The 27,143-nt window shown below is 48.1% G+C and overlaps 1 protein-coding gene across 1 annotated transcript in view; it reads right to left on the bottom strand.

Annotated features, from left to right (window-relative positions):
• Positions 1 to 27,143, bottom strand: part of adck1 (aarF domain containing kinase 1) — a 181,007-nt gene that overhangs the window by 99,690 nt on the left and 54,174 nt on the right. The window contains exon 4 of the mRNA XM_041848296.2: positions 6,615 to 6,818. Coding sequence (XP_041704230.2) covers positions 6,615 to 6,818 — 204 coding nt within the window. The remainder of the gene's footprint in view (positions 1 to 6,614; positions 6,819 to 27,143) is intronic.

Genomic DNA, 27,143 nt, shown 5'->3' on the forward strand with positions numbered 1-27,143 from the left:
ATCAGAAAAAATTAAGTAGATTGAAACCGGCAGGTTCGCTAGACCTCAATCATCGTTTCTTCGCGCGTAAAGGTGGTGTCATTATTAGGGAATAAGGTCAGAATATGGCGTATCTGTATACACACCTCCTCCACACCCACGACTACTGGATGAATAGCATGCTATTCTCAAGCTTAAGTTCAAGGTCAGGATACGCATAGAGAGAAAAGTCCATAAATAGGGAATTACGTTCCATTTACACACGCTTAACTCAGATCAGGATCTGGGCCAATATGCATAGCATTTTTACAATGTGTCATGCATATGAACTCAAGATAGTGCATATTTATTGTTACAGAGCAGATGTCATCATGCCCCGTATATACAAACACAAAACAAGAAGGGGTCTATCCCCCCTTGAGGTTCTTGAGTTGAGCAGCCAAGGAAGAAGTTCATTCAAGCAGCAGCAAGAGATTTAAAAAAATTGTCTGAATGACACTGAAGAGGTACATTGACAAAAAAGTAAACAAACTTGTACCTGTGCAAAAGAGAGGCTATGCACAGTCACACATGGGGTCTGAGATTGCTAAACGTATCAAGAATCTCGCAGACCAGTTTCATGGGCTTAGTAGCCTCAAATGATGAGAACTTGCCTACGAATTGGCACATTGAAACAACATCCCTGTCCCAGACAACCGGTCAAGAAATGGAAGGGTAAGTGATATTGAACAGAGAGATGTAAACTGAGTGTACAAAACATTAGGAACAACTGCGCTTTCAATGACAGACTGACCAGATGAATCCAAGTGACAGCTATGATCCATTATTGATCGACTTCAATCAGTGTAGATGAAGGGGAGAAGACAGGTTAAAGAAGGATTTTTAAACCTTGAGACAATTGAGACATGGATTGCGCAAGTGCCATTCAGAGGGTGAATGGGCAAGACAAAATATTTAAGTGCCTTTCAACGGGGTATGGTAGTAGTTGCCAGGCGCACCAGTTTCAGTGTGTCAAGAACGGCAACATTGCTGGGTTTTTCACGCTCAACAGTTCCCCGTTTCTATCAAGAATGGCCCACCACCCAATGGACATCCAGCCAACATGGGCAAGCATCCCTGTGGAACGTTTGACACCTTGTAGAGTCCATGCCCCTACGAATTGAGGCTGTTCTGAGGGAAAAAGGGGGTGCAACTCAATATTAGGAAGGTGTTCCTAATGTTTTATACACTCATTGTATATCTCAAGGTATGCATACATTTAAGATACACAATATACCACACCCCCATACCATGAATTAAACTTTGATCTACCAGCACCATCTTCCACTGTCCCCAAGGCTGCTCAACTTACCCCGTCCCTATGCTCAATATACCCCATAAGTTGTGCCAAGAAACAACTTTTTTGGGACAAGATATATTTTCAAAACAGTCATGTTTACATGAATTCTGATTATTTCCAAGGATACACAACATCCTGAAATACACTGAGTGTACAAAACATTAAGAAAACCTTCCTAATATTGAGTTGCATGATTGAAGTGGATTTAACAAGTGACATCAATAAAGGGTCATAGCTTTCACCTAGATTCACCTGGTCAGTCTGTCATGGAAAGAGCAGGTGTTCTTAATGTTTTGCACACTTAGTGTATATGTAGATATCTTTGTTATATGAAAGAATACTATATTTCCCTTGACGCAGTGATGCTGAATATAGAAATGGCTCAACTTACCCCACTCTCCCCTACAGTGAAATTCCTAGCTCTTTCCCAATAATGCACAATAGAGGTAGTAATATAGATAAATAATAAAACACAAGTGAAATGTGAGAAAAAGAAAAGAAACACGAGAATATATACATGTCTTATATACAGGTCTTATATACACGTCAATGCAGTGCCAGTACCGTTATTCCAATGTGCAGGGTGCTGGAGTGATTGAAGAATGAATGTACATGTAAACAGAGGTAAAAGTGGCAGGTGGCTAAATAAATACTAGCCTAATGGTAATAATAATTGTAATAAACAATATAGCAGCAACAAAATGTAATATTAATCACTATAATCAATCTATAAACTATGGCAGCAGACATACAGTGCCTTCAGAAAGTATTCATACCCCTTGACTTATTACACATTTTGTTGTGTTACATCCTGAATTCAAATTTGTTTTCCTCACCCATCTACACAAAATACCCCATAATGACAAAGTGAAAACATGTTTTTAGAAATGTTTGCTAATTTATTGAAAATGAAATAAAGAAATCTCATTTACATAAGTATTCACACCCCTGAGTAAATACTTTGTAGAAGCACCTTTGACAGTGATTACAGCTGTGAGACTTTTTAGGTAGGTCTCTAAGAGCTTTCCATACCTGGATTTTGTAACATTTGATTTTCAAGTAGATTTAAGTCAAAACTGTAACTCGGCCACTTAGGAACATTCACTGTCTTCTTGGTGAGCAACTCCAGTGTAGATTTGGCCTTGTGTTTAAGGTTATTGAATTAATCTCCCAGTGTCTGGTGGAATGCAGGCTGAACCAGGTTTCCTCAAGGATTTTACCTGTGCTTAGCTCCATTCCATTTATTTTGTATCCTGAACAACTCCCCAGTCCTAAACTATTACAAGCATACCCATAACATGATGCAGCCACCACTATGCTTGAAAATATGGAGAGTAGTACTCCGTAATATGTCGTATTGGATTTACCCCAAACATACCACTTTGTATTCAGGATAAAAAGTTCATTGCTTTGCCACATGCAGTAATTCTTTAGTGCCTTGTTGCAAACAGGATGCATGTTTTGGAATATGTTCATTCTGTACAGGCTTCCTCCTTTTCACTCTGTCAATTAGGTTAGTATTGTGGAGTAACTATAATGTTTTTGATCCATCCTCAGTAGTCTCCTATCACAGCCATTAAACTCTAAATGTTTTCAAGTCACCATTGGCCTCATGGTGAAATCCCTGAGCGGTTTCCTTCCTCCCCAACAACTGAGTTAGGAAGGATGCCTGTATCGTTGTAGTGACTCAGTGTATTGATACACCATCCAAAGTGTAATGAATAACTTCACCATGCTCAAACGGATATTCAGTGTCTGCTTATTTAAATATACCCATCTACCAATAGGTGCACTTTCTTTGCAAGGCATTGGAAAACCTCCCTGGTCTTTGTGGTTGAATCGGTGTTTGAAATGCACTGCTCGACTGAGGGACCTTACAGATAATTGTATGTGTGTGGTACAGAGATGAGGTAGTCATTCAAAAATCATGTTAAATGCTATTATTGCACACAGTATGAGTCCATACAAATTTTGTGACTTGTTAAGCAAATTTGTACTCCAACTTATTTAGGCTTGCCATAACAAAGGGGTTGAATACTTACTGACTAAAGACATTTCAGCTTTTAATTTGTAAACATTTCAAAAAACATAATTCCACTTTGACATTATGGGGTATTGTGTGAAGGCCAGTGACAAGAAATCTCAAATGTAATCCATTTTACATTTTCCACAACAAAATATGGAAAACGTCAAGGGGTGTGAATACTTTCTGAAGTCACTGTATGTGGTGCTCCTCTCTCTATCATACTTCACCCCTCCTTCTCCATAAGTCCCTTGATGTCCATTCTACCTTCTACCTCCCCTTCCTTCCCTCCCTCTTATGAAATGCAGGAGGTTAGTTTACATGTTCCAGTCACCAGAGGACTGCCACTCTGTGACTAGTTTGCCATCTGTCAGTGACTGCTCCGAGTTAAACCAACCAGACTTCCCTACTAGGGTGGGTGTGTGTTGGTTCTTCTATCCTTGTGGGGAGCTAAAATCCCTAAAAGTCCCCACAAGGATAGTAAAAAAAGAACAGTTCTCCCTTGTGGGGACATGTCCCACATCCCCATGAGGACAAAGGCTATTCTAAGCTTAGGGTTCAGGTTTACAATTAGGGTTAGTGTAAGGGGTTAGTGGATAGGGTTAGGGAAAATAGGATTTTGAATGGAAATCAATTTTAGGTCTCCACGAGGACAGAATAACAAAATGTGTGTGTGTGTGTGTGTGTGTGTGTGTGTGTGTGTGGAGTGTGAGACACTGATTGGTTCACTCAGTCAGTAAAGAGGATGTGCACGAGGGAGCAGCGGCAAAACACAAACTAATCGCTAAACAAACACACTCCTGCCAACCACTGAACGCTCACTTCCTGCCACAGTAGCAATAGCCTACTTTGTGTCAACTTGAAGCCTGAACAGCTCCTAATTCAAGCACACTTCTCTCATATTATTATTTGTTTAAATCATAAAAAACACACTCTTTCCACCCTACCAAATGTTCGAAAATGACTTTTACGGCCAAAATAATAAAAAAGTATACTTTCTCCAAGAGGCACATCTTCTTCAAGGGTGCTACAGTATAGGGTGCAGGCCTTAGCAGGCTGCTAGAGCGAGAAAAGTTCTGTCCTATAACAGAAAAGGAGGGTAGAAATGTTGTATTTTGGTGGTGTATTTCGAGAGCGAGAGCACAAGAGAAAAATTCGGCCCCTAGTCTGCCCTCTGGCAGTGATGTCTTAAGCATTAAACCTCCATGAAACACACTGTAGGCCCTCTGAACATAATGACTAAGGTCTTGCTTGTTCAAGACCATGTGACAGAGTTCACAACCTCGGTACATCAATGGTATAGTATAATTACAAACTGTGACTGACATGTTTTAGTACCACTCATCCAGGGTAAAAAATTCAGCTATCTATCTAAAGTACCAGTCCCTTACGGTCATTGTGATACCTGACACTCATATTGTGCGCGCCCTTGCACACACACACAAACAAACACACACACTGTGTGTGTGTCGGGAATATCAGAGGCAACACATTGATAATTCCCTACCCTGTATTGAGAGAGAAGGTATTTACACATATTCAGGAGCAGGAAATGTGTGTGGATGTCACGCCTTGCTGCTCCTACAACCTTAATCTCTTCCGAGGTGCTGAATGATGATGTGAGCGCCGGGAAAAATCTAGAATAGGCCCGCAAATGAATGCCTTCTCACACAAATAGCCTAGCCCTGATTTGACTTCCTATGCTGGCTGGAAACAAAGACAAAGTAATATCTGCCGCAGCAGATTACACACACACACACTGCTGAGAGTAATCAGTAAAAATAGTTTTGAAACTTTTCTAACCATATGAGGAACAACAGACGAGTGACAAAGAAATGTTGAGGTATTTTTCTAATTAGGAATAACTTGTCAGTTGGAAAGAATTCTTTAAAAAAACGTAGAAAGCTGTTGAAAATTTTAATTCACAATGAACATGATGTCTGGCATTTATTGAGAACTGAACAAAGCTAAAGAAAGCAGAAATCTGTCAGACATGAAAGATAAACTTCAGTGCATCCTCTGACTCGCGTACTGTAGCTAACACGTGTTTAATGAAAATCTCAGGACACATTAAGTTAAACCTGACAGCCTTTGATGTTAAGCAGGAGTCTGTTTAAGTGTTTAGTACAGTTCCTCTGTCTGGATGAAGTCATCGCAGGATCAATTATCTGCAATCAGACTCATTCATTGGACAGCAGCTTTCCAAAACCAACTTCTCTACTCCACTTCTATGTGTTGTCTTGTATTTTCCTTTCTTCTTGAATGTAGTTTTAAAATGTGCAAATAAAACTAAAATAAGTTTATCTGGAAGACTAGTCTGGTAGTATCTCTAGGAGCAGGTCCAGGATCAATTATTTGCTGTAAGAGAGAGACACTACCTGTCGGTCTGCCTCCAAGCTACACCTCTCTGTACTATCAATAACTCCTTATCTATATAGAGCCAGGGGATGTGGGAAACAGCTTTGGCTTTCAACTGAACAACTCAGTCATAAACAGAGGTGCATGTGTGTTTTTACTATCCTTGTTGGACCAGAAGTCCTCACAAGGATAGTAAAATAAGGAAAAGTTGGACAAGTGGGGTCATTTCGCCAGTTCCCACAAGGAAAAAGGCTATTTTAGACTTAGGGGTTAAGTTTAGGGTTACAATTAGGGTTAGAATTAGGGTTGAGGTTAGGTTTAGGAGTTAAGGTTTGGGGTTAAGGGAAATCGGATTTTGAATGGGCATCAATTGTTTGGTCCCCATAAGGTTAGTAAAACAAATGTGTGTGTGCATGAGGAAAAAGGGATGGAGGAGTAGAAAAGAGAAGAGAGACTGATGGATAATTTGGCTGCTGCAGTGAACCCAACTAACCATCTAACATGCGCACACACACACGCACACAAACAGAGCGAGATCAGAAAGTGACAGAGGGACCAAAGAAAGTCGTGCCCAAATAACAGAACAATTACCTCGTCTCAGCCACAGTCTAAAAGCCTGTCATAACAAAACAGACACAAGACCCATCTACAGTATAACCAAAACGCTTCTGGAACCAACAGTCTTTATTTAGAACCAATGTGCTTTCAGAACCAAGGGCCTGATTTACCAACCAGATTTACCAAGCATTTCACCAGACAATGTTTCCACTTGTTTAGTTCACAGTGGGATAAAAATGCTACAAACAAAGCTGAAAAAGTATACTGTCCCCATGTTCACCATCAATAAACATACACACACCCATCTACCCCAGGATCTACCACACATGCCAGAGCCCACCCACCCCCCAGCCCTACCTCCTTCCCCAGGTCTTCTCTGATGACCTGCTGGATCTCCTCCATGGAGCTCTCTGGTGCTCTGCTGTGCAGGACTTTGAGGGTGGAGGTGTACTCCTCAGGTAAGAGGTAGTCAAGGGCTCCCAGGTGTTGACCCACCTTGATGAAGGTGCCTCTGTTGGCGCAGCACAGGTCACGCAGCCTCTCGGCTGACCGACGGTGCACCTGCAGGGGGGGGGAGAGGACACACATCATTGGAATAATGGTTGGCTACTCATCATAGTCATCAATTTCATTGTCGTCATCATCAACATCATGGCCATAAGTCAAGGTCATCATAGTCAACGTAGTCATTGTTAGCGTCAGTGTCATGAATGCCATCATCGTTATCAAAACAGACTGAGTATTGTACCAACAGGGCACGAAAGTAGATGCCAAATACAAATACAAACACACGTTTAGCATTATCTCTCAAGCACATTGTTGCATCTGAAGGGCCATTAAGTGTAATGTGATTTCTGTGCGTGTGTGAACCAGCTGGTGGAGTTGATAATGCTTATAGAGTGTCGCTCTAAAGTGGACATGTATGCAGTGTGCACCATTTCTACATGCAGTCGAGTTTCCCTGGTTTCCAGTGTTTTAGTCATTTGTTGAGGAGTGAACATGCTCAATGCACACAGACAAAACACATCCACACACTTTAACCCTACATAACTTAAGCATAATCCTCTCACAATACAGTGGGTGGGAGATTGGAGGGTTGTCCGGTGGGCATTTGAGAGAATGTGTGCGTGTAAGAAAGAGAGAGAGAGAGCGAACGCCGGGCCAGATCCACTTGAGGCAGCAGCCTACCTTCTCTCCAATTGGACGTGACAGATCCCAGAATTGTTTAATTTATTTTTTGTTTTAGTTGGTAGATCACTTTAATATTGCAGATAGAGTGTGGCTTCCATCAATGTAATTGTCTGCATAATTTCCAATCCCTCATACAATTTTTTGCAGCGATGGGACAAGACTGTAACTACCAATTGGATACGACGAAATTGGGAATGAAACATTTTTTTTGCACAAATAAAAACATGTTTTTGAAAATAAGCAAAGAGAAATAACAGTCCATCATTACTTTACGCCATGAAGGTCAGTCAATCTGGATAATTTCAAGAACTTTGAAAGTTTCTTTAAGTGCAGTCGTAAAAACCATCAAGCGCTATTATAAAACTGGCTCTCATGAGGACCGCCACAGGAAAGGAAGACCCAGATTTACCTCTGCTGCAGATAAGTTCATTAGAATTATCAGCCTCAGAAATTGCAGCCCAAATAAATGCTTCACAGAGTTCAAGTAACAGACACATCTCAACATCAACTGTTCAGAGGAGACTGCAAAGAAACCACTACTAAAGGACACCAATAATAAGAAGAGACTTGCTTGGGCCAAGAAACACGAGCAATGGACATTAGACCAGTGGAAATCTGTCCAAATTTGAGATTTTTGGTTCCAACCGCCATGTCTTTGTGAGACGCAGAGTAGGTGAACGGATGATCTCCGCATGTGTGGTTCCCAACTTGAAGCATAGAGGAGGAGGTGTGATGGTGTGGGGGTGCTTTGCTGGTGACACTGTCTGTGATTTATTTAGAATTCAAGGCACACTTAACCAGCATGGCTACCACAGCATTCTGCAGTGATACACCATCCCATCTGGTTTGTGCTTAGCGGGACTATCATTTGTTTTTCAACAGGACAATGACCCAAAACACACCTCCAGGCTGTGTAAGGGCTATTTGACCAAGAAAGAGAGTGATGAGTGCTGCATCAGATGACCTGGCCTCCACAATCACCCGACCTCAAACCAATTGAGATGGTTTGGGATGAGTTGGACCATAGAGTGAAGGAAAAGCAGCCAACAAGTGCTCAGCATATGTGGGAAACCTTCAAGACTGTTGGAAAAACATTCCTCATGAAGCTGGTTGAGAGAATGCCAAAAGTGTGCAAAGCTGTCAAGGCAAAGGGTGGCTACTTTGAAGAATCTCAAATATAAAATATATTTAGATTTGTTTAACACTTTTTTGGTTATTACATGATTCCATATGTGTTATTTCATAGTTTTGATATCTTCACTATTATTCTACAATGTATAAAATAGTAAAAATAAACAAAAACCCTTGCATGAGTAGGTGTGTACAAACTTTTGACTGGTACTGTATATATTTTTAAATATATTTTCCTTTATTATTTTCCCCTAACCCTACAATCCCTCCCTTCATTGGAGTAAACTAATGGACAACAACTCTTCGGCTTCTACTTCCAGCTTATACATCCTATATACATTTTACGGAAACAGTATAGTTTACAATATTTATTTTTTGTTTGTTTTTAGTCCAGTCCTTCAGCTCCACTCAACACCTCCCATCTATCTCTGAACACCATCCAATTTTGTTTTCTATTTGCCATATATTTTTCAACTGTACTGTGATGTTTCACAAAAGTTCTGAACCATCCTATTCTCATAGATTCTACATTTCTGATAAGACTATTACATTATAAATAAATTGACTATGAATTTTTAAAATCACCCAGCAGTGCTATTTGCAGAGTTAGCTCCAGGTAAATGTTGCAATTCTTCAGCCATTCCTGAATTTGCGACCAAAAACAAGCTACATTTGGACAGTACCAAAACAAATGATCTAATGTTCTGTCTCTTCGCAGCGAAATCTGCAGAGCTGGGATGGATGTATCCCCCAAATATACAGTACATTCGGAAATGATTCAGACCCCTTCACTTTTTCCTCGTTTTGTTACGTTACAGCCTTATTCTAAAATTTATTAAATATTTATTTTTTTCTCAGCAATCTACACACAATACCCCATAATGACAAAGTGAAAACAGGTTTTTAGTAATTTTTGCAAATGTAAAAATAATAATAACTGAAATACCTTACAAACATAAGTATTCAGACCCTTTGCTATGAGACTCGAAATTAAACTCAGGTGCATCCTATTTCCATTGATCATCCTTGGGATGTTGCTACAACTTGATTGGAGTCCACCTGTGGTAAATTCAATTGATTGGACATTTGGAAAGGCAGACACGTCTATATAAGGTCCTACAATTGACAGTGCATGTCAGAGCAAAAACCAAGCTATGAGGTGGAATACATTTTCCGTAGAGCTCCGAGACAGGATTGTGTCGAGGCACAGATCTGGGGAAGGGTACCAAAAAATGTCTGCAGCGTTGAAGGTCCCCAAGAACACAGCGGCCTCCATCATTCTTAAATGGAAGAAGTTTGGAACCACCAAGACTCTTCCTAGAGCTGGCCGCCCGGCCAAACTGAGCAATCGGGGGAGAAGGGCCTTGGTCAAGGAAGTAACCAAGAACCCGATGGTCACTTTGACAGAGCTCTAGAGTTCCTCTGTGGAGATGGGAGAACCTTCCAGAAGGACAACCATCTCTGCAGCACTCCACTAATCAGGCCTCTATGGTAGAGTGGCCAGACGGAAGCCACTCCTCAGTAAAAAGCACATCACAGCCCGCTTGGAATTTGCCAAAATGTACCTAAAGGACTCTCAGACCATGAGAAACAAGATTGTCTGATCTGATGAAACCAAGATTGAACGCTTTGGCCTGAATGCCAAGCGTCACGTCTGGAGGAAACTTGGCACCATCCCTACGGTGAAGCATGGTGGTGGCAGCATCATGCTGTGGGGATGTTTTCAGCGGCAGGGACTGGGAGACTAGTCAGGATCGAGGGAAAGATGAACGGAGAAAAGTACAGAGAGATCCATGATGAAAACCTGCTCCAGAGCCCTCAGGACCTCAAACTGGGACGAACGACCTGAAAATAGCTGTGCAGCAACGTTCCCCATCCAACCTGACAGAGCTTGAGAGGATCTGCAGAGAAGAATGGGAGAAACTCCCCAAATACAGGTGTGCCAAGCTTGTAGCGTCATACCCAAGAAGACTCGATGCTGTAATCTCTGCCAAAGGTGCTTCAACAAAGTACTGAGTAAAGGGTCTGAATACTTATGTAAATGTGAAATTTCAGTTTATTTTTATTTTGTATAAATTAGCAAACATTTTTGCTTTCTCATTATGGGGTATTGTGTGTAGATTGATGAGAAAAAAACAACAACAATTTAATCAATATTAGAATAAGGCTGCAACGTAACAAAATGTGGAAAAAGTCAAAGGGTCTGAATACTTTCTGAAGGCACTGTATAACATTCTATTGGTTGCAAGAATTTTGTATAATAATATAAATTGAAAGATTCTCTGCTTTGAATCTGGCATTGTTTTGCGTATCAGTTCATAAACCATGTGCCATGGAATCAGAACATCAAAAATATATTCCCAAGTATTTTGCAATCTATATGGCACATCTGTCAATTTTTGTTCCTTAAATAAAAAGTATACCAGTTTCCTTCATCACAATTTTCTTTAACCAATTTTTGTCTTTAATGCAAGGCCGACAGCCAAGTTCCTTACTTTCCCCCCCTTCCACTTGCCTCTTCAATTTTTGCGGTAATGCTGCAATTAGATGGTTGTAATTTTGAGTAGAGCAGACATTTCCATATATTTTTGTTAGCTGCATGTGTGACATAACTCCACCAGTCCTATTTATGATATCATTTACAAAGATTATACATTAAAAAAAGAAAATACATTTTAAATATTGTTTTTTTTTTATCAATTAGTATATTTGAGTTTAACCATAATATTTGCTGTAATATTTGTTCTGTCTTTTCTATGGCTTTTTTTTTTAATAGCGATATTTTTTAGATCATTTCATTTTCAAATAACTGAAAGTGAGAGGTTGTAATCTGAACTAAGGGAAAAATGCCATTCTTGAACATTTTACTAATCTGCTAGAGAACCAGTTTGGATATAAATATAACTTTTGTATGACTGAAGCCTTTAGTGAGAGGTATAATGCTTTCATATTGAATAATTTCTGCCCTCCGAATTCATAATCATTATATAAATAGGCCCGTTTAATGTTGTCTGGTTTGCCATTCCAAATAAAATTGAATATTTTTTGCTCATATAATTAAAAAAACAAGTTGCTAGGTGTAGGCAAGGCCATAAACACATAGGTAAACTGGGATGACTAAAGAGTTAAATCAGGGTGATTTTTCCACAAATAGACAGGTATTTTCCTTTCCACGGTAGCAAGATCTTATCTATTTTTGCTAACTTTCTATTTGAATTTATTGTAATGAGATTATTAATTTATTTCGGGACATAAATACAGAGTATGTCCACTTCACCGTCAGACGATTTTATTGGTAAACTATACGGTAATGTAAAAGTTGTATGTTTTAGTGATCAAAACGTAATATAGTACACTTATCATAATTTGGTTGTAATCCAGAAAGGTTAGAAAAAGTATCTAGATCATCTATGAGGCTGTGGAGGGATCCAAATTGTGGATTTAAAAGAAAACATGAATCATCAACGTACAATGACACCTTTGTATTTAAGCCCTGGATTTCTAGGCCCTTGATATTATTGTTGGATCTGATTATAATATCTAACATTTCGATGGGCATAATAAATAGATATGCCGATAGTGGGCAACCTTGTTTTACTCCTCCTGGCAGTTAAAAACTTTTTGAAAAGTAGTCATTATTTACTATTTTACACCTAGTGTTACTATACATAACTTTAACCCATTGTATAAGAGATTCTCCAAAATTGAAATAGTCCAGGCATTTATAAATAAATTCCAGCCATACTTTATCAAAACCCTTTTCAAAGTCAGCTATGAATACCAGGCCTGGTTTCCCAGATTTGTCATAGTGTTCTATTGTTTCCGGTACTTGTCTTGTATTATATTCAATGCATTGTCCATGTAGAAAACCTTTCTGATTAGGATGAGATAACATCCGACAATACCTTTTTAATTCTAAACTCTATGCACTTTGCTAGAATTTTTGCATCACAACACTGAAGTGTAAGGGGCCTCCAATTTTTTTCATGGACTGGATCTTTATATTTACCACTTGGCTCCTGTTTCAGTAATAATGAAATCAGACCTTCTTGTTGAGTATCTGATAATCTAACATTTGTATAGGAGTGGTTAAAACATGCTAATAACGGTCCTCTGAGTACATCAAAAAAGGTTTGGTATACCTCAACTGGTATGCCATCAAGCCATGGAGCTTTCCCAGACTTAAAGGCTTTCGTGCATCAAGAAGTTCCTCCTCTGTAATTTGGCCTTCACATGAATTTTTCTGTACAGCTCCAAGATAATTACATAGTCAGGCCATGAGGAGACCGTTCACTTCACCGTGGAGCCAAACCAAACATGGGCTGTTTCACCCCCAAACAACCCACACACTCTGAGTGAGCTACTGAGGAAATAGAGGAAGGAGAGAGGAAGGGAGAGGAGGAGGAATAAAATAAGGTGAAAAGAAGGAGAGGGAGTGATATGATGGAAGAGAAGTTGGTGATAGTATGAAACAGGGCATGAAGTAGAAAGGAGGAAAACATTGGCAATAAGAAGTAGGATGAGAAGAAGGGGTGGATGAGGAGAGAGGGGGAAGGAGAGAGATGGGATGGGGGAGGAGGTAAAAGGAAAGAGCGGAGGAGAGGAAGGTTGTCGAATTTTCCTCTCCATTGGTTTATCCTCTAGGGAAAAACCATGCCACCTGTCACCCTACCAGCCCTGTTACCACAAACATACACACACACACACACCCTCTCAGTCTCTCTCTCGACTTCTCCATCTCCCCTCTCCTATTTCAGTCACTGCATTTACTTCACTTTCCCATTGGTGGCAGTGTAGCAGAGGTAGAATGCCATCGTCTGAGATTCTTATGGGGCGTGAAGACAGCGCCGCTCAGGGAGCCAAGGCTATGGCCCACTCTCAAAACATGGGGTGACCAATTGGAAGCCTTGGAGAGCAAAGCATATTAGCACATCCTCAACATGCTACCCAGACACACACACGCACGCACACACACACAGAGAAAGAGAGTCCCCATGCTCCTGCCTCCTAGCTATCCCCATTGCCAGCCCCTCACTCACTCCCTCTCTCTCTATCCTTCCCTCCATTTCTCTATGTCTTTACCCCTCTACCTCCATGTATCTCTCCCCCTCAGCTTCTCACCTTAAGCTATCCCCAGCCCCCTCACTACCTCTTCTTACTTCCATTTTTTTCTCTAGCCCTCTCCATCCATTTCTCTCTCCCTCTGCTTCTCAGCTATTCCCAGCTCTGTCTCTCTCCCTTGCAGCTATTCCCAGCTCTCTCTCCCTCACTCCCTTGCAGCTATTCCCAGCTCTCGCTCTTTGCAGCTATTCTCAGCTCTCTCGCTCTCCATCGCAGCTATTCCCAGCTCTCTCCCTCGCAGCTATTCCCAGCTCTCTCTCCCTCACAGCTATTCCCAGCTCTCTCTCCCTCGCAGCTATTCCCAACTCTCTCTCCCTCACTCCCTTGCAGCTATTCCCAGCTCTCGCCCTTTCTCTCTCCATTGCAGCTATTCTCAGCTCTCTCGCTCTCCCTCGCAGCTATTCCCAGCTCTCTCCCTCGCAGCTATTCCCAGCTCTCTCTCCCTCACAGCTATTCCCAGCTCTCCCTCTCTCGCAGCTATTCCCAGCTCTATCTCTCTCCCTAACAGCTATTCCCAGCTCTCTCTCCCTCGTAGTTATTTCCATCTCTCCCTCTCTCGCAGCTATTCCCAGCTCACTCGCTCTCCCTCACAGCTATTCCCAACTCTCTCCCTCTCCCTCGCAGCTATTCCCAACTCTCTCCCTCTCCCTCGCAGCTATTCCCAACTCTCTCGCTCTCCCTCGCAGCTATTCCCAGCTCTGTCTCTCTCCCTTGCAGCTATTCCCAGCTCTCTCTCCCTCACTCCCTTGCAGCTATTCCCAGCTCTCGCTCTTTCTCTCTCCATTGCAGCTATTCTCAGCTCTCTCGCTCTCCCTCGCAGCTATTCCCAGCTCTCTCCCTCGCAGCTATTCCCAGCTCTCTCTCCCTCACAGCTATTCCCAGCTCTCTCTCCCTCACAGCTATTCCCAGCTCTCCCTCTCACAGCTATTCCCAGCTCTCCCTCTCTCCCAGCTATTCCCAGCTCTCCCTCTCTCGCAGCTATTCCCAGCTCTCTCTCTCTCTCCCTCACAGCTATTCCCAGCTCTCTCTCCCTCGTAGCTATTTCCATATCTCCCTCTCTCGCAGCTATTCCAGGCTCTCCCTCTCTCGCAGCTATTCCCAGCTCTCTCTCTCCCTCACAGCTATTCCCAGCTCTCTCTCTCCCTCACAGCTATTCCCAGCTCTCTCTCCCTCGTAGCCATTTCCATCTCTCCCTCTCTCGCAGCTATTCCAGGCTCACTCGCTCTCCCTCGCAGCTATTCCCAGCTCTCTCCCTCACAGCTATTCCCAGCTCTCTCTCCCTCGTAGCTATTTCCATATCTCCCTCTCTCGCAGCTATTCCAGGCTCTCCCTCTCTCGCAGCTATTCCCAGCTCTCTCTCTCTCCCTCACAGCTATTCCCAGCTCTCTCTCCCTCGTAGCTATTTCCATCTCTCCCTCTCTCGCAGCTATTCCAGGCTCACTCGCTCTCCCTCGCAGCTATTCCCAGCTCTCTCCCTCGCAGCTATTCCCAACTCTCTCGCTCTCCCTCGCAGCTATTCCCAACTCTCTCGCTCTCCCTCGCAGCTATTCTAAACTCTCGCTCTCCCTCGCAGCAATTCCCAACTCTCTCGCTCACCCTCGCAGCTATTCCCAACTCTCTCGCTCTCCCTCGCAGCTATTCCCAACTCTCTCGCTCTCCCTCGCAGCTATTCCCAACTCTCTCGCCCTACCTCGCAACTATTCCCAGCTCTCCCAATCTCCCTCGCAGCTATTCCCAGCTCTCGCGCTCTCCCTCGCAGCTATTCCCAGCTCTCGCGCTCTCCCTCGCAGCTAATTCCAGCTCTCGCTCTCTCCCTCGCAGCTATTCCCAGCTCTCGCTCTCTCCCTCACAGCTATTCCCAGCTCTCGCTCTCTCGCTCACAGCTATTCCCAGCTCTCGCTCTCTCCCTCGCAGCTATTCCCAGCTCTCGCTCTCTGCCGCATTTATTCTCAACTCTCTCGCACCTATTCCCAGCTCTCTCTCTCCCTCACAGCTATTCCCAGCTCTCTCTCCCTCGCAGCTATTTCCATCTCTCCCTCTCTCGCAGCTATTCCCAGCTCACTCGCTCTCCTTCGCAGCTATTCCCAGCACTCTCTCTCCCTCGCAGATATTCCCAGCACTCTCTCTCCTCGCAGCTATTCCCAGCACTCTCTCTCCCTCACAGCTATTCCCAGCACTTCGTCTCTCCTTCGCAGCTATTCCCAGCACTCTCTCTCCCTCGCAGCTATTCCCAGCTCTCTCTCCCTCGTAGCTATTCCCAGCTCTCGCTCTTTTCTCGCAGCTATTCCCAACTCTCGCTCTCCCTCGCAGCTATTCTCAACTCTCGCTCTCCCTCGCAGCTATTCTCAACTCTCCCACAGCTATTCCCAACTCTCTCGCTCTCCTCGCAGCTATTCCCAACTCTCTCTCCCTCACTCCCTTGCAGCTATTCCCAGCTCTCGCCCTTTCTCTCTCCATTGCAGCTATTCTCAGCTCTCTCGCTCTCCCTCGCAGCTATTCCCAGCTCTCTCCCTCGCAGCTATTCCCAGCTCTCTCTCCCTCACAGCTATTCCCAGCTCTCCCTCTCTCGCAGCTATTCCCAGCTCTCTCTCTCTCCCTAACAGCTATTCCCAGCTCTCTCTCCCTCGTAGTTATTTCCATCTCTCCCTCTCTCGCAGCTATTCCCAGCTCACTCGCTCTCCCTCGCAGCTATTCCCAGCTCTCTCCCTCTCCCTCGCAGCTATTCGCAACTCTCTCCCTCTCCCTCGCAGCTATTCCCAACTCTCTCGCTCTCCCTCGCAGCTATTCCCAACTCTCTCGCTCTCCCTCGCAGCTATTCCCAACTCTCTCGCTCTCCCTCGCAGCTATTCCCAACTCTCTCGCTCTCCCTCGCAGCAATTCCCAACTCTCTCGCTCTCCCTCGCAGCTATTCCCAACTCTCTCGCTCTCCCTGGCAGCTATTCCCAACTCTCTCGCCCTCCCTCGCAACTATTCCCAGATCTCCCGCTCTCCCTCGCAGCTATTCCCAGCTCTCGCGCTCTCCCTCGCAGCTATTCCCAGCTCTCGCGCCCTCCCTCGCAGCTATTCCCAGCTCTCGCGCTCTCCCTCGCAGCTATTCCCAGCTCTCGCTCTCTCCCTCGCAGCTATTCCCAGCTCACTCGCTCTCCTTCGCAGCTATTCCCAGCACTCTCTCTCCCTCGCAGATATTCCCAGCACTCTCTCTCCCTCGCAGCTATTCCCAGCACTCTCTCTCCCTCGCAGCTATTCCCAGCACTCGCTCTCCTTCGCAGCTATTCCCAGCACTCTCTCTCCCCGCAGCTATTCCCAGCTCTCTCTCCCTCGCAGCTATTCCCAGCTCTCGCTCTTTCTGCAGCTATTCCCAACTCTCGCTCTCCCTCGCAGCTATTCTCAACTCTCGCTCTCCCTCGCAGCTATTCTCAACTCTCCCACAGCTATTCCCAACTCTCTCGCTCTCCCTCGCAGCTATTCCCAACTCTCTCTCCCTCACTCCCTTGCAGCTATTCCCAGCTCTCGCCCTTTCTCTCTCCATTGCAGCTATTCTCAGCTCTCTCGCTCTCCCTCGCAGCTATTCCCAGCTCTCTCCCTCGCAGCTATTCCCAGCTCTCTCTCCCTCACAGCTATTCCCAGCTCTCCCTCTCTCGCAGCTATTCCCAGCTCTCTCTCTCTCCCTAACAGCTATTCCCAGCTCTCTCTCCCTCGTAGTTATTTCCATCTCTCCCTCTCTCGCAGCTATTCCCAGCTCACTCGCTCTCCCTCGCAGCTATTCCCAGCTCTCTCCCTCTCCCTCGCAGCTATTCCCAACTCTCTCCCTCTCCCTCGCAGCTATTCCCAACTCTCTCGCTCTCCCTCGCAGCTATTCCCAACTCTCTCGCTCTCCCTCGCAGCTATTCCCAACTCTCTCGCTCTCCCTCGCAGCAATTCCCAACTCTCTCGCTCTCCCTCACAGCTATTCCCAACTCTCTCGCTCTCCCTGGCAGCTATTCCCAACTCTCTCGCCCTCCCTCGCAACTATTCCAGCTCTCCCGCTCTCCCTCGCAGCTATTCCCAGCTCTCGCGCTCTCCCTCGCAGCTATTCCCAGCTCTCGCGCCCTCCCTCGCAGCTATTCCCAGCTCTCGCGCTCTCCCTCGCAGCTATTCCCAGCTCTCGCTCTCTCCCTCGCAGCTATTCCCAGCTCTCGCTCTCTCCCTCGCAGCTATTCCCAGCTCTCGCTCTCTCCCTCGCAGCTATTCCCAGCACTCTCTCTCCCTCGCAGCTATTCCCAGCTCTCGCTCTCTCCCTCGCAGCTATTCCCAGCTCACTCGCTCTCCTTCGCAGCTATTCCCAGCACTCTCTCTCCCTCGCAGATATTCCCAGCACTCTCTCTCCCTCGCAGCTATTCCCAGCACTCTCTCTCCCTCGCAGCTATTCCCAGCACTCGCTCTCCTTCGCAGCTATTCCCAGCACTCTCTCTCCCTCGCAGCTATTCCCAGCTCTCTCTCCCTCGCAGCTATTCCCAGCTCTCGCTCTTTCTCGCAGCTATTCCCAACTCTCGCTCTCCCTCGCAGCTATTCTCAACTCTCGCTCTCCTCGCAGCTATTCTCAACTCTCCCACAGCTATTCCCAACTCTCTCGCTCTCCCTCGCAGCTATTCCCAACTCTCTCTCCCTCACTCCCTTGCAGCTATTCCCAGCTCTCGCCCTTTCTCTCTCCATTGCAGCTATTCTCAGCTCTCTCGCTCTCCCTCGCAGCTATTCCCAGCTCTCTCCCTCGCAGCTATTCCCAGCTCTCTCTCCCTCACAGCTATTCCCAGCTCTCCCTCTCTCGCAGCTATTCCCAGCTCTCTCTCTCTCCCCTAACAGCTATTCCCAGCTCTCTCTCCCTCGTAGTTATTTCCATCTCTCCCTCTCTCGCAGCTATTCCCAGCTCACTCGCTCTCCTCGCAGCTATTCCCAGCTCTCTCCCTCTCCCTCGCAGCTATTCCCAACTCTCTCGCTCTCCCTCGCAGCTATTCCCAACTCTCTCGCTCTCCCTCGCAGCTATTCCCAACTCTCTCGCTCTCCCTCGCAGCTATTCCCAACTCTCTCGCTCTCCCTCGCAGCTATTCCCAGCTCTCGCGCTCTCCCTCACAGCTATTCCCAACTCTCTCGCTCTCCTGGCAGCTATTCCCAACTCTCTCGCCCTCCCTCGCAACTATTCCAGCTCTCCCGCTCTCCCTCGCAGCTATTCCCAGCTCTCGCGCTCTCCCTCGCAGCTATTCCCAGCTCTCGCGCCCTCCCTCGCAGCTATTCCCAGCTCTCGCGCTCTCCCTCGCAGCTATTCCCAGCTCTCGCTCTCTCCCTCGCAGCTATTCCCAGCTCTCGCTCTCTCCCTCGCAGCTATTCCCAGCTCTCGCTCTCTCCCTCGCAGCTATTCCCAGCACTCTCTCTCCCTCGCAGCTATTCCCAGCTCTCTCTCCCTCGCAGCTATTCCCAGCTCTCTCTACCTCGCAGCTATTCCCAGCTCTCGCTCTTTCTCGCAGCAATTCCCAACTCTCTCGCTCACCCTCGCAGCTATTCCCAACTCTCTCGCTCTCCCTCGCAGCTATTCCCAACTCTCTCGCTCTCCCTCGCATCTATTCCCAGCACTCTCTCTCCCTCGCAGCTATTCCCAGCACTCTCCCTCGCAGCTATTCCCAGCACTCTCTCTCCCTCGCAGCTATTCCCAGCACTCTCTCTCCCTCGCAGCTATTCCCAGCTCTCTCTCCCTCGCAGCTATTCCCAGCTCTCGCTCTTTTCGCAGCTATTCCCAACTCTCGCTCTCCCTCGCAGCTATTCTCAACTCTCCCACAGCTATTCCCAACTCTCTCGCTCTCCCTCGCAGCTATTCCCAACTCTCTCGCTCTCCCTCGCAGCTATTCCCAACTCTCTCTCCCTCACTCCCTTGCAGCTATTCCCAGCTCTCGCCCTTTCTCTCTCCATTGCAGCTATTCTCAGCTCTCTCGCTCTCCCTCGCAGCTATTCCCAGCTCTCTCCCTCTCCCTCGCAGCTATTCCCAGCTCTCTCTCCCTTTTAGCTATTTCCATATCTCCCTCTCTCGCAGCTATTCCAGGCTCTCCCTCTCTCGCAGCTATTCCCAGCTCTCTCTCTCCCTCACAGCTATTCCCAGCTCTCTCTCCCTCGTAGCCATTTCCATCTCTCCCTCTCTCGCAGCTATTCCAGGCTCACTCGCTCTCCCTCGCAGCTATTCCCAGCTCTCTCCCTCACAGCTATTCCCAGCTCTCTCTCCCTCGTAGCTATTTCCATATCTCCCTCTCTCGCAGCTATTCCAGGCTCTCCCTCTCTCGCAGCTATTCCCAGCTCTCTCTCTCTCCCTCACAGCTATTCCCAGCTCTCTCTCCCTCGTAGCTATTTCCATCTCTCCCTCTCTCGCAGCTATTCCAGGCTCACTCGCTCTCCCTCGCAGCTATTCCCAGCTCTCTCCCTCGCAGCTATTCCCAACTCTCTCGCTCTCCCTCGCAGCTATTCCCAACTCTCTCGCTCTCCCTCGCAGCTATTCTAAACTCTCGCTCTCCCTCGCAGCAATTCCCAACTCTCTCGCTCACCCTCGCAGCTATTCCCAACTCTCTCGCTCTCCCTCGCAGCTATTCCCAACTCTCTCGCTCTCCCTTGCAGCTATTCCCAACTCTCTCGCCCTACCTCGCAACTATTCCCAGCTCTCCCAATCTCCCTCGCAGCTATTCCCAGCTCTCGCGCTCTCCCTCGCAGCTATTCCCAGCTCTCGCGCTCTCCCTCGCAGCTAATTCCAGCTCTCGCTCTCTCCCTCGCAGCTATTCCCAGCTCTCGCTCTCTCCCTCACAGCTATTCCCAGCTCTCGCTCTCTCGCTCACAGCTATTCCCAGCTCTCGCTCTCTCCCTCGCAGCTATTCCCAGCTCTCGCTCTCCCTCACAGCTATTCCCAGCTCTCTCTCCCTCGCAGCTATTTCCATCTCTCCCTCTCTCGCAGCTATTCCCAGCTCACTCGCTCTCCTTCGCAGCTATTCCCAGCACTCTCTCTCCCTCGCAGATATTCCCAGCACTCTCTCTCCCTCGCAGCTATTCCCAGCACTCTCTCTCCCTCGCAGCTATTCCCAGCACTCGCTCTCCTTCGCAGCTATTCCCAGCACTCTCTCTCCCTCGCAGCTATTCCCAGCTCTCTCTCCCTCGCAGCTATTCCCAGCTCTCGCTCTTTCTCGCAGCTATTCCCAACTCTCGCTCTCCCTCGCAGCTATTCTCAACTCTCGCTCTCCCTCGCAGCTATTCTCAACTCTCCCACAGCTATTCCCAACTCTCTCGCTCTCCCTCGCAGCTATTCCCAACTCTCTCTCCCTCACTCCCTTGCAGCTATTCCCAGCTCTCGCCCTTTCTCTCTCCATTGCAGCTATTCTCAGCTCTCTCGCTCTCCCTCACAGCTATTCCCAGCTCTCTCCCTCGCAGCTATTCCCAGCTCTCTCTCCCTCACAGCTATTCCCAGCTCTCCCTCTCTCGCAGCTATTCCCAGCTCTCTCTCTCTCCCTAACAGCTATTCCCAGCTCTCTCTCCCTCGTAGTTATTTCCATCTCTCCCTCTCTCGCAGCTATTCCCAGCTCACTCGCTCTCCCTCGCAGCTATTCCCAGCTCTCTCCTCTCCCTCGCAGCTATTCCCAACTCTCTCCCTCTCCCTCGCAGCTATTCCCAACTCTCTCGCTCTCCCTCGCAGCTATTCCCAACTCTCTCGCTCTCCCTCGCAGCTATTCCCAACTCTCTCGCTCTCCCTCGCAGCTATTCCCAACTCTCTCGCTCTCCCTCGCAGCAATTCCCAACTCTCTCGCTCTCCCTCGCAGCTATTCCCAACTCTCTCGCTCTCCCTCGCAGCAATTCCCAACTCTCTCGCTCTCCCTCGCAGCTATTCCCAACTCTCTCGCTCTCCTGGCAACTATTCCCAACTCTCTCGCCCTCCCTCGCAACTATTCCCAGCTCTCCGCTCTCCTCGCAGCTATTCCCAGCTCTCGCTCTCCCTCGCAGCTATTCCCAGCTCTCGCGCCCTCCCTCGCAGCTATTCCCAGCTCTCGCGCTCCCTCGCAGCTATTCCCAGCTCTCGCTCTCTCCCTCGCAGCTATTCCCAGCTCACTCGCTCTCCTTCGCAGCTATTCCCAGCACTCTCTCTCCCTCGCAGATATTCCCAGCACTCTCTCTCCCTCGCAGCTATTCCCAGCACTCTCTCTCCCTCGCAGCTATTCCCAGCACTCGCTCTCCTTCGCAGCTATTCCCAGCACTCTCTCTCCCTCGCAGCTATTCCCAGCTCTCTCTCCCTCGCAGCTATTCCCAGCTCTCGCTCTTTCTCGCAGCTATTCCCAACTCTCGCTCTCCCTCGCAGCTATTCTCAACTCTCGCTCTCCCTCGCAGCTATTCTCAACTCTCCCACAGCTATTCCCAACTCTCTCGATCTCCCTCGCAGCTATTCCCAACTCTCTCTCCCTCACTCCCTTGCAGCTATTCCCAGCTCTCGCCCTTTCTCTCTCCATTGCAGCTATTCTCAGCTCTCTCGCTCTCCCTCGCAGCTATTCCCAGCTCTCTCCCTCGCAGCTATTCCCAGCTCTCTCTCCCTCACAGCTATTCCCAGCTCTCCCTCTCTCGCAGCTATTCCCAGCTCTCTCTCTCTCCCTAACAGCTATTCCCAGCTCTCTCTCCCTCGTAGTTATTTCCATCTCTCCCTCTCTCGCAGCTATTCCCAGCTCACTCGCTCTCCCTCGCAGCTATTCCCAGCTCTCTCCCTCTCCCTCGCAGCTATTCCCAACTCTCTCCCTCTCCCTCGCAGCTATTCCCAACTCTCTCGCTCTCCCATGCAGCTATTCCCAACTCTCTCGCTCTCCCTCGCAGCTATTCCCAACTCTCTCGCTCTCCCTCGCAGCTATTCCCAACTCTCTCGCTCTCCCTCGCAGCAATTCCCAACTCTCTCGCTCTCCCTCACAGCTATTCCCAACTCTCTCGCTCTCCCTGGCAGCTATTCCCAACTCTCTCGCCCTCCCTCGCAACTATTCCCAGCTCTCCCGCTCTCCCTCGCAGCTATTCCCAGCTCTCGCGCTCTCCCTCGCAGCTATTCCCAGCTCTCGCGCCCTCCCTCGCAGCTATTCCCAGCTCTCGCGCTCTCCCTCGCAGCTATTCCCAGCTCTCGCTCTCTCCCTCGCAGCTATTCCCAGCTCTCGCTCTCTCCCTCGCAGCTATTCCCAGCTCTCGCTCTCTCCCTCGCAGCTATTCCCAGCACTCTCTCTCCCTCGCAGCTATTCCCAGCTCTCTCTCCCTCGCAGCTATTCCCAGCTCTCTCTACCTCGCAGCTATTCCCAGCTCTCGCTCTTTCTCGCAGCAATTCCCAACTCTCTCGCTCACCCTCGCAGCTATTCCCAACTCTCTCGCTCTCCCTCGCAGCTATTCCCAACTCTCTCGCTCTCCCTCGCAGCTATTCCCAGCACTCTCTCTCCCTCGCAGCTATTCCCAGCACTCTCCCTCGCAGCTATTCCCAGCACTCTCTCTCCCTCGCAGCTATTCCCAGCACTCTCTCTCCCTCGCAGCTATTCCCAGCTCTCTCTCCCTCGCAGCTATTCCCAGCTCTCGCTCTTTTTCGCAGCTATTCCCAACTCTCGCTCTCCCTCGCAGCTATTCTCAACTCTCCCACAGCTATTCCCAACTCTCTCGCTCTCCCTCGCAGCTATTCCCAACTCTCTCGCTCTCCCTCGCAGCTATTCCCAACTCTCTCTCCCTCACTCCCTTGCAGCTATTCCCAGCTCTCGCCCTTTCTCTCTCCATTGCAGCTATTCTCAGCTCTCTCGCTCTCCCTCGCAGCTATTCCCAGCTCTCTCCCTCGCAGCTATTCCCAGCTCTCTCTCCCTCACAGCTATTCCCAGCTCTCCCTCTCTCGCAGCTATTCCCAGCTCTCTCTCTCTCTCTCCCTCACAGCTATTCCCAGCTCTCTCTCCCTCGTAGCTATTTCCATCTCTCCCTCTCTCGCAGCTATTCCCAGCTCACTCTCTCTCCCTCGCAGCTATTCCCAGCTCTCTCGCTCTCCCTCGCAGCTATTCCCAACTCTCTCGCTCTCCCTCGCAGCAATTCCCAACTCTCTCGCTCTCCCTCGCAGCTATTCCCAACTCTCTCGCTCTCCCTGGCAGCTATTCCCAACTCTCTCGCCCTCCCTCGCAACTATTCCCAGCTCTCCCGCTCTCCCTCGCAGCTATTCCCAGCTCTCGCGCTCTCCCTCGCAGCTATTCCCAGCTCTCTCTCCCTCGCAGCTATTCCCAGCTCTCTCTACCTCGCAGCTATTCCCAGCTCTCGCTCTTTCTCGCAGCTATTCCCAACTCTCGCTCCCCCTCGCAGCTATTCTCAACTCTCCCACAGCTATTCCCAACTCTCTCGCTCTCCCTCGCAGCTATTCCCAACTCTCTCGCTCTCCCTCGCAGCTATTCCCAACTCTCTCTCTCACTCCCTTGCAGCTATTCCCAGCTCTCGCCCTTTCTCTCTCCATTGCAGCTATTCTCAGCTCTCTCGCTCTCCCTCGCAGCTATTCCCAGCTCTCTCCCTCGCAGCTATTCCCAGCTCTCTCTCCCTCACAGCTATTCCCAGCTCTCCCTCTCTCGCAGCTATTCCCAGCTCTCTCTCTCTCCCTCACAGCTATTCCCAGCTCTCTCTCCCTCGTAGCTATTTCCATCTCTCCCTCTCTCGCAGCTATTCCCAGCTCACTCGCTCTCCCTCGCAGCTATTCCCAGCTCTCTCCCTCTCCCTCGCAGCTATTCCCAACTCTCTCGCTCTCCCTCGCAGCTATTCCCAACTCTCTCGCTCTCCCTCGCAGCTATTCTCAACTCTCTCGCTCTCCCTCGCAGCTATTCCCAACTCTCTCGCTCTCCCTCGCAGCTATTCCCAACTCTCTTGCTCTCCCTCGCAGCAATTCCCAACTCTCTCGCTCTCCCTGGCAGCTATTCCCAACTCTCTCGCTCTCCCTGGCAGCTATTCCCAACTCTCTCGCTCTCCCTGGCAGCTATTCCCAACTCTCTCGCTCTCCCTGGCAGCTATTCCCAACTCTCTCGCCCTCCCTCGCAACTATTCCCAGCTCTCCCGCTCTCCCTCGCAGCTATTCCCAGCTCTCGCTCTCTCGCTCGCAGCTATTCCCAGCTCTCACTCTCTCCTTTGCAGCTATTCCCAGCTCTCGCTCTCTGCCGCATTTATTCTCAACTCTCTCGCACCTATTCCCAGCTCTCTCTCTCCCTCACAGCTATTCCCAGCTCTCTCTCCCTAGTAGCTATTTCCATCTCTCCCTCTCTCGCAGCTATTCCCAGCTCACTCGCTCTCCCTCGCAGCTATTCCCAGCTCTCTCGCTCTCCCTCGCAGCTATTCCCAGCTCTCTCCCTCGCAGCTATTCCCAGCTCTCTCCCTCTCCCTCGCAGCTATTCCCAGCTCTCTCCCTCTCCCTCGCAGCTATTCCCATTTCTCTCCCTCGCAGCTATTCCCAGCTCTCGCTCTTTCTCGCAGCTATTCCCAACTCTCGCTCTCCCTCGCAGCTATTCCCAATTCTCGCTCTCCCTCGCAGCTATTCCCAACTCTCTCGCTCTCCCTCGCAGCTATTCCCAACTCTCTCGCTCTCCCTCGCAGCTATTCCCAACTCTCTCGCTCTCCCTTGCAGCTATTCCCAACTCTCTCGCTCTCCCTCGCAGCTATTCCCAACTCTCTCGCTCTCCCTCGCAGCTATTCCCAACTCTCTCGCTCTCCCTCGCAGCTATTCCCAACTCTCTCGCACTCCCTCGCAGCTATTCCCAACTCTCTCGCACTCCCTCGCAGCTATTCCCAACTCTCTCGCACTCCCTCGCAGCTATTCCCAACTCTCTCGCTCTCCCTCGCAGCTATTCCCAGCTCTCGCCCTCTCCCTCGCAGCTATTCCCAGCTCTCGCCCTCTCCCTCGCAGCTATTCCCAGCTCTCGCCCTCTCCCTCGCAGCTATTCCCAGCTCTCGCCCTCTCCCTCGCAGCTATTCCCAGCTCTCGCCCTCTCCCTCGCAGCTATTCCCAGCTCTTGCCCTCTCCCTCGCAGCTATTCCCAGCTCTCGCCCTCTCCCTCGCAGCTATTCCCAGCTCTCGCCCTCTCAGCTATTCCCAGCTCTCGCTCTCAAGAAGTAACATAATGATGTACATCCAAAGAAGTGTGTCTCTCTCATTATCATCATCATCATCATCCCATAGCTGTGTTTGTTTGACAGGGATGATAATAACTGCAGACATTAATGACATTAGCACATACACACAAACCATTAGAGGAGCAGTGATAAAACACTGCCAGGATTCTACTGGGTCATTATCAATGTTCATCACAGCCAGAGCACTAACATGAGCCACAAGGGGTTACCACAGACACAACATACACACACACACCTTAGACAGCCAGAGATTTACACATAACAGGCTCTGGACCAGTCTTATCAGAGATTTCCACATAACAGTATATGTGCATTGTACCTACTACTATGACCAAATGTTCATACCAACTGATCAGGCCCTAAACCGGGACCTTGAGTCATCTATACAGCAGTTTAAAACCCTGTTCTGTCATGTTACATTGAAGACCTCAGAGCTCTCCCTAGCCCTGCTCTGTCGTTAGCACACCACAACACTCATCTAAGGTGATGGTTAAATCTGTCTCGCGCCGCCTGTGGCCCAGAGGCAAGATGGCTAATCAATGATGTCTAATGCAGTCTTTCTATGTCAAACAGAACAGGAACCAGGCCGTTGTGGATTACTGCTCCAGAGCTTCAATACAATCTGGGTGTCACACAATGGGAGAATGGTGTGTGTGTTTAAGTTGTTTTTAATGATTTAACCAAACACAAAGTGCTTTCAACTCACACACAAAGCCTTGACAAAAGGTCCAAATGTTTTGTTTCATGTGGGAGCATGAGTGAACATTTAAAATGGAGGCCTAGTCCACCTCATTCTTTGTCCTGGAGTGGCCAGTACAGAAAGATTAGATATTCATAATGTCGTAACCATCTCAATTTGTACTTATCGAAGCATTGTCCTACAGCACTTAGTGGACAAATAATTTTGTGAAATCTCTTTGCATATTTTGAGAAAATAATGAAAGTTCAGAGTAACGTTTTACCGCAAACTGACACAGAACAGTTCCAAGTAGAAAACCAACGGGGTGGTACTTCTCTTCAAGCTGTTGTTTTGTCCTGCTCTGTACCGCCCTGAAATGAAAAGATTATCTCTGTGTGACTCCATTAATATAAAACCGCTTATTCTGTGACTTCCTTTTGTATTCAAGAGACTGAGACAGAGGAGGGACAGGGGGCAAAGGGAGAAAGAGGGGGAGACAGCATACAGGTAAGCATGGGGTCTGTGGAGAAGATGTGGGGCCCCTGGTGGAGCCAAGACATAAAGCTGTCTGGTACTACAGTATAGGGCCATGAAGCCCCTAGTGGAGTCATGACATA

The sequence above is a fragment of the Coregonus clupeaformis genome, chromosome 34 (genome assembly GCF_020615455.1).
Source record: "Coregonus clupeaformis isolate EN_2021a chromosome 34, ASM2061545v1, whole genome shotgun sequence".
In the NCBI taxonomy this organism is placed as follows: domain Eukaryota; kingdom Metazoa; phylum Chordata; class Actinopteri; order Salmoniformes; family Salmonidae; genus Coregonus; species Coregonus clupeaformis.